The 11,699-nt window shown below is 43.8% G+C and overlaps 1 protein-coding gene across 5 annotated transcripts in view; it reads right to left on the reverse strand.

Moving 5' to 3' along the window:
- The window catches only part of PPP3CA (protein phosphatase 3 catalytic subunit alpha), a 205,985-nt gene extending 194,558 nt beyond the window's left edge, over positions 1-11,427 (reverse strand). For 2 of the 5 annotated variants that reach the window (XM_075031837.1, XM_075031828.1), the window contains exon 1: positions 10,850-11,427. In XM_075031837.1, coding sequence (XP_074887938.1) covers positions 10,850-10,907 — 58 coding nt within the window. In that variant the 5' untranslated portion in view covers positions 10,908-11,427. The remainder of the gene's footprint in view (positions 1-10,849) is intronic. The other 3 variants (XM_075031841.1, XM_075031848.1, XM_075031855.1) reach the window with 3 other exon arrangements.
- Between the last annotated feature and the right edge of the window lie 272 nt (positions 11,428-11,699).

Here is an 11,699-nt window from a genome sequence, read left to right on the forward strand (position 1 = left end):
ACACAGAAAACATTTTAGGCTACAATTCTGAAGACACAGCAACAGAACAGCAAACTATTTCTTGGGAAACCAGCCACCCACAAACAGACAAGTCCCTTTTCACTTGCTAAGTGAGAGCATTGCAAAGTAGAAGTGCACTTTGCTCAGTGTTACAATAAGAGCTAACACCGTCCTGTCCCAAGCTGCTTAAGATCAGATATAACAAAGCAGTTTAAACCAAAGAGAAATCATGCACTGAAAAGGAAGGCCAAAATTATAAGTCCTAGGATGACGACTTGATTCACAGTTTACTCAAGTTAATGAAAAGACTCCAACTCCCACAGATTTCAGCAGGTTATGAAACAGGTCCTGCAGAGGGAAATGTTCCAAGTCACAAAGAGCAAAGCCGAATTTTGATACCTAATTGCCACCACTGCCTATGAAGAAATCCCTGGTGTAAAATAGAGAACAAATACAATGATTTCACTTTCTCATTTTAAAAATGGCATGAAAGGAACAATAAAAGAAAGTTATTGAAGAGAACTAGATTGTTCCCAGCTGTTGTTGTAAAATACTACAGCTGTTCGTGTCATTGCAGCTAATGACCAGTTGCACTTTTTCAAAGATTGTAACACAGCATGACCATTGTAATCTACATCAAACCAAAACTTGGCAAGCATCATGGAAAAAGACTAAAAAATTATTTAAATATTCTGTTTGGTTGTTGTTTTTTGGTTTTTTTTTAAATTTCTGTTCATGGGTTGTTGTTTGGGGGGGGATAGGAAGGGATTTTGTATGAATGGTTCTGCATTCAAATTGTCAATTATGTTAAACTGCTTAAAAATGATGGTAAATAAAAGGTATTAAATTACTAAAACTGTCTTTTCCAGTAATAAAAGCAGAATTCAGCCAAGAAATCCCAAATTTGTTGTTGAAAAGAGGTGTGCTGAGTAAAACTATCTCAAGTCCAAAGTGGATTACAAAACATCTTTTCTCTGGAACCAACAACAGGGTGGGCTTCCCCATTTAGAAGTTTTTAATTGTTTTGTTAACTGTACTATATGTGAAGCAAACCATTTTTTTCATAAGATTTCAAATACACAAATGCAAAGAAAACATTAAAATAGGAAAAAACCCACATATATAGATGCAGAAAGAATTTTCAGATATAACTCTCTACTGGAGCATTACTCCTTGACAGATGGAGAAAAAGCTAGGGGAAGAGCATGTATTCCTACATAAAATCTCCACAGAACCTGGAACATACTATTTCAAGTAATTTCATGTCATTTCTAGAGAAAATACATGACTGTGTTCCACTCTAGCCATGTGCCTTCCCCTCCAAAATCACCCATATAGAACTATAGACCAGGAAGAAGTCACAAGTTCGTTCACTGTTTTGTTTTTTTTGGGTTTGGTTTGGTTTTTTCCTAGTTACCAAGAAAATAATTAATTTATTAAGAAAGCTAGCATTCATTTTACCAGTTTCTCCACTTCAGAACAGAAAAACACTTCCAGAGGAATTCCAAACACTTCAGAAAGAGTACCACCTAATTACACACAGCATACACCTGTTTTCATAGGAACCAATCTGGGACTTTGTAACAAATACAGCCACAGCAGAAGTACAATAAAAACAAAGCACCCCTATCCAAAGAAAGAGAGAAATCATTGTTAAACATGTACTTATAATGAAACACAGCAATGGAAAACATGTTAGAAGCTGAGCCTCTTTCTCTCACTTTGGGCCATCTATCTAGACTGCAAAGGATGACTTTCCAAGTGATGGTTACTCCAAAACATGAACAACTCAGGAACTTTGCTTTATGCGGCCACGCAACTACTGACTTGTCACTATCAGCAAGTAAAAAAAAAAAAAAAATTAGTCATACAACCTACCTTCAAAGACACTCACAAAAGCTTAAATTAAAAATTAAAATCTAATCACACACTACATTAGGCCAAAAACCTGTAGTTTGGATTCTATTAATTAAGCCTATTGAACAATGCCTAGAGTGAGTGTTAAAAGACCGTCTGCAGCATCACATCTGCGTAACCCATTATTAACACATGTTATTTTCAACATTCCAATCAGAAGTTCAAAGTGGACTTCCTTTCTTGTGGCAACACTGTGCAGGCATGATATTTTTATATAACTAGCAAGTATCAGAGCCAACATTAGAGCACAGTTTGCTCCATAGCAGGTTAGTTATACTTTTTTGCTCCACTCCATCAGTTCTACATTGTGCAACAGACAGGATGACTCAAGGAAAGTATTTTGGCCTACATGAATCTGACGCAATGAAATGGCTAAGCTGCATGCCTCTAAAAGATAGGATGGAGAAAAAGAATATGGTGTAGAATACTAACATTGTTATGCCGATACCTGTCTCCAGCAGTACCTGTTTAATCCCATTACAGTGCTTCTCAATTTTGAAAGCCCTGTAATGCATCAGACTTCAATTATTTTAGCAAGTCATATATGCCTATCTGAAATATGGAAAACCAGCTATTACTACATTTAATGCATTACTAGATTTAATGCAACCATATTTTAGCATAGTTTTTCCTTTCTTTACCACGAAGATTTTGTACAATCTATGCAGACTAGGTTCTGCACCTTTTATGCTTAGAGTTTAAGGTGGGGTTTTAAAGTTCACTCATCTATGGTGAACTTCGGGTTTTTTTCCAAGTATTACCTACTTCACCAAATCTTACCTTCCATTGCTAACTAACTTCTGCAGCTGGTTGCAAAGACACCAAAGCATGAGTGTTAATACCAGCTCTCAAGTTAACCAAAACATACCACTGTCTATGCTAGCTCTCAGACATTTTTGCATACTACATGAGTTAAAACTAACAGTCACACTGTGAGTTTTCAACATTACTGCTAAGCAACCTGCAAGCAGCAGCTGAACTGCAAAATAGAGACATCCTTCTGTGACAAGTTGGGTAGAGCTTGAGGAGCACACTGATCGTGGAACTATTCGCTGAAAAGAAAGCTAGAGAGTCAGCAGCTGGTTGCAGAATTACAACACAAGTCTGAGGGAGAGTCAGAATATACTTCCCCTATTCTCGTGTGCTTCCCCAGGCACCTACAGATGCCTATAAGATGCACCAAAGGAAAAACACTGTGTTCAGTGAACCTCTTGCATTAGGTACACACACCCAAATCACAACTACCAGGCAGCGCTTAGGCTGCTCAACATACTTAGCAGTAAGGATGAAAGCAATAAGGAGAGAAAAGTTTGCAGAAATGTAGGAAAGGAATAGACAGGAAAAGACAGGGCATATTGAAACACACAAGGGAGAAATTATTTAAAAAAACAAAACAAAACACAACACAACTACTCACCAAAAAGGAAGCTGCAACAGAAGTGCAGTACAGCACAGCTTTCTCTCTAAGTAGAAAGAATTTTGAGTGGTAGACAATTCTCAAACTAAATGTTTTCAAAAACTTCATGAAGTACACCCTAAAAGGAAAGAATGCCACCCACACCTTAAGCACATGCAACCCCCAGAGATGCAGGAATTAGCTTCTAATTAAACCCACCATCTTTGACCTCTGGTGCCTTTCCACTCAGCACCTTCCCCTCTGCAGCTCCAAACGTAAATGGTATTAGTTGGAAATTAGTTGGAGATTGTGTTGGCATCATAATTCAATCTTAAATAAGACAGTCATGGTCTCCTCATACAGCAGTGTTGCCATATCAACGCTAACATGTCTAACCTCACTTATAAATATAGATCTCATAGTCAGTTTAAAATGCACGTAAATGACTGTCAAGGAGGTACTACTCTGGAGGTGTTATTTCAACAGTAGCGGCTTTCTGGTGGAGGAGTAAGTAGGGTAGGAATAAGTAGTTCAGATTTTTATCTTTAAAAGAAAAATTTACCATCATAGCACTTATTGCCTCCCTGCTTCTCCACATACAATCTTCTGTCTGTTCTTTCGTTCAATAATTAAAGGAGAACAACAAGAACATACCTGGGGTACAATCTCCAGCAATAATACATCTGAATCTACAACCTGAGTGGCAGATCACTCAATGAGTCATGCACTTGCGTAAACTAGGCTGCACATATGCTGTAATATTTTTCAGACCTGGGATGATACTTTCCACCATTATTGATTAAGAAGCCATAAAATGATTTTTTATGGGGAAAGTCAAGGTAAATGACTGATTATCAGAACAGGAAATTATTTAAGTGTTCAGCTGAAGAACCATTATGCAATTGTAACTTGCATTTGACACGTGAAACCGCATACAAAAGAATACAAGAAGGCACCTTTCCATGAAGATGATTTGAAGTGGCTTTTACTTCAGAAACTTGTGGCTTCTTTTATGGCACGCTTGAGAAGAGTGTTAAGCAGTATCTTTGTATCTTAAAATACTCTTAAGGAAGTACTTTTCTCCACATTCTTTAAAGTTCTAAAGAGGGAACTATCCCCCACTACATGCTGCTTCAACATTATTGCGAAGCCTTGGATGAATTAATATTATATTTAAATGGAGTACCAAATTTAAATTATAGTCCTGCCTTTGTACTTTAAGGAGGAGCCACTCGGCAAAATAGAAGAAACTAAAAATTAAAAAAAAAAAAAAAAAGAAAAAAAAAGAAAATATTATGAGTTTGGAATATCTAAGCTACAGGTACTTATTTATTGACATTACCCAAAATTACTTTTGACAGAAAATTCCTTTAGAAATACTAGACAGGAAGGAATGCGATTACTTCTGGAAGTCATGGAACTACAAAAAAATAATTCAAAATATCAAGTTATGTAATCAAAGGTAAATATATTTCGCATTTGATCTTCCTGCCACAACCTGCACAGAAAAGCAAGCATAACCATGCAACATCTATCATCTCTAAGTGGGATGCATGCGATGGAAGTAGATACCATTCAATTTGGGAATAGATAGCAGAGAGGAAACGACTGTTCTCTACAACATCCCCCTATGGAAAATTACCTCAACTGGCTCATATTTTCCAATTAAGTTAAATGCTGATAACATCCAGCATGACTACTCTTTCAAGCTTCTCACCACCACTAGTGGTATCAAAAGCACCAGCTCTCTTGCTAGGCTCAGCCAAAAAGAGCAGGTAACGGAAGACAGCTTTAGCCAATATGGAATTCAGAAGCATACAAGAGGTTTTTAACACACAAGGCAATTTTGCCCCTCACCTCATATCAATCCTGAGACTCCGCAAACTTAGTGAGCCACTCTCATAATACAAAGCACAAGAAAAGCCTCCCACCTATGCAGTGCAGTGATAACTGCGTAAGAAAGGCACCCTTCAGTGTGAACACGATTTTTCCCCTATGTTTTTACAGCAAAAGACTTGTTTCGCTAAAGGGGTTATTTACGAAATGATCTTAATGACTAAGAGGCTCAGTGAGTTCACAAATCAAAATAAATCACCAGCTTTATTACATAAGCATAACTGTCAAGCACTGTACTTTGGTTTTGTTTCAGTTTCTCATTACTACATTCACAATCCTTTACAAGCATTATACACCCGTCACACATACATGCAGGTTTATGCAGCGTAAAACACACAAAGACTGCAATACCCAAGCAGGTTCCAGCTGACAGCATCCACTGGTCTCACAAGTAGTAACTAAGTTTTGACCACGAGATAAGAACAAAGTGGTTACACATACGAAAATAACAAGCCAACCTCATTTTCTTTCTTAAGTAACCATAAAGCCTATGCAAGCATATTCAGTTGTTTTCTGCTCTCAGCTGCATCTCATATGGCTTGCTTCACGAAGGTACCAGGGGATCTGCAATTACAGAGTTACCAAAGCTGAGGTGGAGGAACACCCATCCCTTCAAATGAAGGTAAAAGTGGATGGAGGAGAGCAGATAATCCCCAGCTGTACTGATGCCACCTTTCTGACACAGCTGAAGGTGGATTCTCTAGTTAATAACACTCCTCGAACCCAGATGCAGGCTTCCTCAGACCAAGCAAGTACATTCCTAAGTACTACAAGGATAAATTAATTAAAAGAAAAATGGAGTCAGCTTTCCTATGCCAATAGGAACAGCTACAAAGCAACTCCTTCCTTTCCCTCATAAGGATCAGGCAGATACCAAATCTTCAGCACGCTCAGAAGAGGGCCACATAACCATTTACTCTCCTGTCATTAGACAGCTATAACTATCCAAGTAACACTGGTCCTTATCATGCATTTCCTAACACTCAAATTTACACCAAAATAAATATCAAATTCACCAATGCTACTGACATTCAGGTCATCACACAATTACTCAAAAGCCACTGAAGGGCAGCCCAGCACTTGCAGGATACATCTATGCTAGAAAAACTGCACTTGATTCACAGAGAGACAGAGGCAGGCTTCTGCAATACACTAATGCTGGATTCCAGCCTGGAGCACAAGCCATTGGAGAGTACACACAAGTCTCCCTGGACTAATGGAAACTCTAAACTTCCATGCTAATTCCCATTATTGACAGCAATTTTACCTTTCATGAATCTGAAATTAACACTGATGGCTAACATATTGATCATGAGCTGGCATTCATATTATATTACAAACAACCAACAGCCTGAACTTTAGAAGACCATTAACAATGACACAGTTTGAAATTCAGAGACAGCAGGGACTGATGTCTAGTTTTTTGGGGTGTTGTCAATTGTCAGTATAACTGTGTACACCTCAGCACACAATCCACAAGAGGAAAGGAGATTGCCAGCACCAAGGTTCACAAGCCGTGGCAGCAGCCCATCTAAACAGCTGAGATGGAAGGATTTCATTAAAACTCCACTTTCCTTCAAAGCAAAAAAAAAGAAAAAGAAAACAGGGGGGAAAAAAAAACAACAAAAAAACCCCAACTACCAAACCACTCAAAAGCATATAACCATCTGACCTGCCCAGAAGAATCAAAACAATCACTGTACCTAGCTAACAGCAAGATTTCCAGGAAATCTTTGTGTAACTACACCAGCTCACTTTCAAAGTTTTTATTTAGGATTACTCTGCTTTAGAGCAGTATTTCTAGAAGGCAGTAATGCAACACTGAATATTTTGAGGAGGTCAAGTAACACGATACACAGCTTTTCCCTCCACGTCAGTGGGGTTCAAAACTTGCTAATGTCAGTAGTGACCAAAAGCTGTTGACATCAGACAGCTGTTATGTGACCCATGAGGAATGAGCTAGTATCCTCAGACCAGTTTTTCCCAGACAGGTATTCCTACCTTCACAAGAACAACCAAGCCCACACTCTGGCTGGCAAGTCTCAGGAGTTAAAAGCAGTGTGGACAAAGAGTAGCTTCCTCAGTCCTGAACGAGAACAAGAACTTAGACAGCTCTGTCCAGGTGAAGGCTGCATCACACCTCTAATGAAAAAGCAAGGAATTTCAATTCGTAAATATGTCAAGTCAGTATTTGCTGCAACAGTGCGTTGTCCTGAGCCTTGATCCCACAAACTTCTGAATGTACCCGAATGTACAGGTCACTGTATTTGCAGTCAACAGATCAAAGTGTTGCTCCTCTACAAGATCGCAAATCCAGAGAGTAAAGGTGAATTTGTCTAATTTGCATCATAACATACATACCACCTGAGTAAATCAAAAAAGTACTTCTCAAACCTTAACTGCATCCTCTGGATTCACATACTTTTCCTTTAGCTCAACAGAACGCAGTTTTATCAACTTTAATATGAATTAATTGGCTTCTGAAAACTTAATATTACACACAGACTTGTATTTCTTCTTCACACCGCTCATTACACAACAGTGTCAGATCCAAAAATTTCACTCCAACTGTAATTGTGCACAAGCTGCATAACAGAAGTGGGAGAAGACCAGGACCTTATAAGCATCAGGGGCTCCTAAACCTTTTTCCCCTTCTCCCAAAAGCATGTTTTATTTTTGATTCAAATCAGTTTAAGCACAGTTCAGACAATTCAATAAGCAAAGTAAAATCAGTATGAGATGAAGTCCTCACCTATGGAAATATCCCACTTCTCAGTATATTTGAGTTTTTTAAGCATGAGAAGACACACACAAAAAAAAATGCCAGCAGCAACCCCCTGAAGAGGCAGCTCTCAGCCACAAGCAATCTGCATGAAGCTGCTGGAACCGTAACCTCCCCAAACCCACCCCACCGTTACGTAACGGTGCCGAGCCAGGATTTTCACCAGCCAGCCCAGAATTGTTGTTAGAAAGAGACATCTCCTGTCATGCACCAGCAAATCGAAAGGGTTTTAAAAAAATGCCAATCGAACACAAAAACAAGCAAAAGAAACCCCACACATGCAAACAGAGGAGAGTTTAATCCAGACCCTACATCCATATGCTAAAAACATTTCCTTTCCAAGTAAGGTTTTATATGGTATTCTAACTTAAAAAAATAAAAAGTTGTTTTCACAGATTATATCTCACCAACGTAAGAATATCTGATTTTCCTCTCTAAAATACCAAGGTTCTCCAACTACTTACATAGCTACTTACAAGGTGCCTTTTTATTTTTTTAATTATTCCTTTAACATTGCAAGCCTGTTTCAGTTGTTCATGTCAAGAAGGTACAAATCATGTCCTATAGGAAAGAAACAACAAAGTAATCTTTTCCTACCTCTGTTATTATTGTTTTCTTACTTGATTTCCTTACAGTCTATATGAAGGCAGTGTGAAGTGCCTATGATACAGCAAATAATAATCCTATTAAGAATCAGTTTACTGTGTACTACTCTCTTCAGATGCTATTTTAAGACCTTAAAAGGATTTCAATATTTAATAAAGGACTGAACCAGTTAAACAAATCCTCACATCTCCAGTGAAACACTGACGTTATGAGACAAGAGTCAAAAGGTGAGATGGACACCTAAGCAGCACGTATGTTCTGTTCTTTTTGTTCAATGCTTTAACTCAGGTCAACAAAGTTGATTTCTGTTTTAGTTGTATTATAAAAATATCTAACTGGACATACTGCTAAGTTTTCTTAGAAATGGTGCTTTCAGATGTTTGAGACGTTAGATGTGAAAAATGCAAAAAGCAACTGCTGACAAAACACATTAAGATGCGCTGAAACCACTGAGGGTTTTGTAAATATAGAGGTAATTCCTACTGATGATGAACATCAAGCCAAAGGAAGTTCTGCCACAGCAAAGATGAGGACACTTGGTCATGTGTGAGGACCAAGGCAGATTTAGAGATAAAAAAAAAGTTAGGCATGGCCCATAATCATGACAAAGTCTTCCTAATAGGATGGTTTCTACAGAAGATAAGTGCCACCTAAACATAGCTGTTTCAGGCTTCTAAAGCCTACTCTCAGTGTGGTAAAAGAGACTGACTAGTTAAACAAGCAGTAAATATTCCAGATATTAGAAGGTAAAGGTGAATTCCCAAGTAATTTTTTAAATATTTTTATCATGCATGTAATTATGTTTCTTACAACATCTGAAGATCTACAATTTCACTTGGAGGGAAAAAAAAATAAAGGGGGGGGAAGGCATAAGAAGGTAAGTATGAATATAAATACAAAAATATAAATAATATGCCTTTCCGAATAATATTTATCTTGAGTGTTTAGTTTTGGTGTACACTCAAGTAAAATATCCAAGGCCATTTCAATTTCCAGCCTCCTGGGTTCTGAAAGGGTGCATACTGCATCTAGGATTTGTGCTTTCCACCATAACGCTCTGTATTGGTATAGGGGTTATAACGTAACTGGATGAAATACACCGTAACCAAGCGTATCCAGCTATATGGGCAGCGCAGAAGGGAAACGAAAAAACCAAACCAACCAAACCACTAAATACACACGCACCTCATACATACCGAGAAATGCACATGTGCAATTTAAATGAGGCACTACCCCAGTAAATAAGACCTCGGTCTGTACTGCAGGGCACAATGTGTTGTTGATCCAAACTCTAATTTGTTTATAGGGCCGAGGGTCGCAGCACACGCATACCTTCGAAACCGAGCAAACAATCATGGAGCCGATACGTGTTTGTGCCGAGCACCCCCACGCACATCTGCACGCTCACGCGGGTGCACGGCCACGGTACGCCTGCTGGATAACTTCACATCCACGCAGGCCGGGCCGTCAGTAAGAGACGGCGATGGAGGAGGAGGAGGAGGAGGAGGAGGAGGAGGAGGAGGAGGAAGCAGCCTTCGCCGCCTCCCACAGCGCCCGCGGCCCGCCGCCCCCCTGCGCCCACGGCCACGGCCGCCCCCCACCCCCGCCGCGGGGGCGACCCTGCAGGGAGCGGGGGGGGAGAAGCCGGGCAGCGCAGCCTCTGCAGGGGGGTTTGGGTTGGGGGGCGGGGAGGGGGGGGAGCAGAGCCCTGGCTGTCGGCGCGGGGAGGTTTCCAGGCATCCTTGCTGCATGCGGGGAGCCGAACGGCAGTGACAAGCGGCGGCGCAGCCTGCGGGGGGGCTCCGGGGAGCGCAGTCCGGAGGAGGAGGAGGAGGAGGAGGAGGAGGAGGAAGGGGGGATGCCCGGCGGAGCAGGCGGGCTGGGGGAGGGGGCCGAGCCCTGCCCCCCTCTCCCCCAGGCACCGGGGCGGCTGAGGAAGCTGGGGCTCCCCCTCTCTCTCACGCCAGCCCTGTGCAGCGCCTTCGAGGCGGAGAGGGGGAGGCGGCGGGGGGGAGGAAGGGGGGGAAATGCTGCAATGTAGCGCCGGGCGGGCAGGCGAGGGAAGCCGCAAACCCTCCACCGGGGCTCGGCGCAAGCCCCCGGGCCGAGCCCACCGCTTAGAGCGGCCGCGCCGCCGGCGGCCCCGCGGTACCTGCCCGGGGCGGGGAAGGGGAGGGGGGGACGGCCGCGACCCCAGCCGGGGCCACGGCGGGACGACCCGGCCGAAAGGGCGGCGAGGGCGCAGCACCCACCTTTCACCACCCTGTCCGTCGTCGATAACTTGGGATCAACGGCCTTATGCTCCGACATGTCCGGCGGCCGGGGAGGCGGCGGGGCTCTCCCCCCTCGGGCAGGGCAGGCGCGGGCTGAGGCGGCGGCCGCCGCTGCGGTCAGGGCTCCGGCTCCTCCGCCGCGGCCGAAGTTGCCGCGTCCCGCCGCCGCTCGCTGGCTCGGCTGGGCTCTGCCGCGCGGTGCCTTCCTCCTTCGTCTTCCTCCACCCCCGTCCTCCTCCTCCTCTTCCTCCTCCAGTTAATTATTGCTCGCTTTCAATCACGCCTCCGGGTCGTTTCGGACGGCTCGCTCTTCCCCCCCCCCCGCCAAAGACCCCGGCGACAACACCCGCGGCGGGCGGCTGTCAGGCAGCGCCGGCAGGAAAAGCCGCGAGTGGACGCGGGCAGCAGGAACAGCCAGGTTGCACACGCAGCGGCCAGCCCCGCGCTTCCTTCCTCCGCGGCGCGCCGACGGCTGCTCCGGCTCCTCCCGCCGCCGCCACCGGCCGCCGCCGCCGCCGCACCGGATCGGGATCCGGATTCGTCTCTTCCCCCCCGCCCCCCGCAGGGTCTCTCCCCTCACTCGCACCGACACCGGCCGCGGCCCCGCGGCGCTGCACACGCTCCGCGGCGCAGCGCCCCCCCCCCGCCCCGCCGCGCCGCCCGGCCCCGCCCTCCCGGCTCCCGCTCCCCCGCGTCGCCATTGGCTGCCGCCGAGCTGCCAATCACTGTCAGGTAGCGCCGCCCCGCCCGCGCCGCGCCGCCCAGGTGCACCGCCTGCGCCCACCCGCGCCGTGGGGACCGGCGGGACCGCACCACGCCGCGCAGAGCT

The sequence above is a fragment of the Buteo buteo genome, chromosome 1 (assembly GCF_964188355.1).
Source record: "Buteo buteo chromosome 1, bButBut1.hap1.1, whole genome shotgun sequence".
Taxonomy (NCBI): Eukaryota; Metazoa; Chordata; class Aves; order Accipitriformes; family Accipitridae; genus Buteo; species Buteo buteo.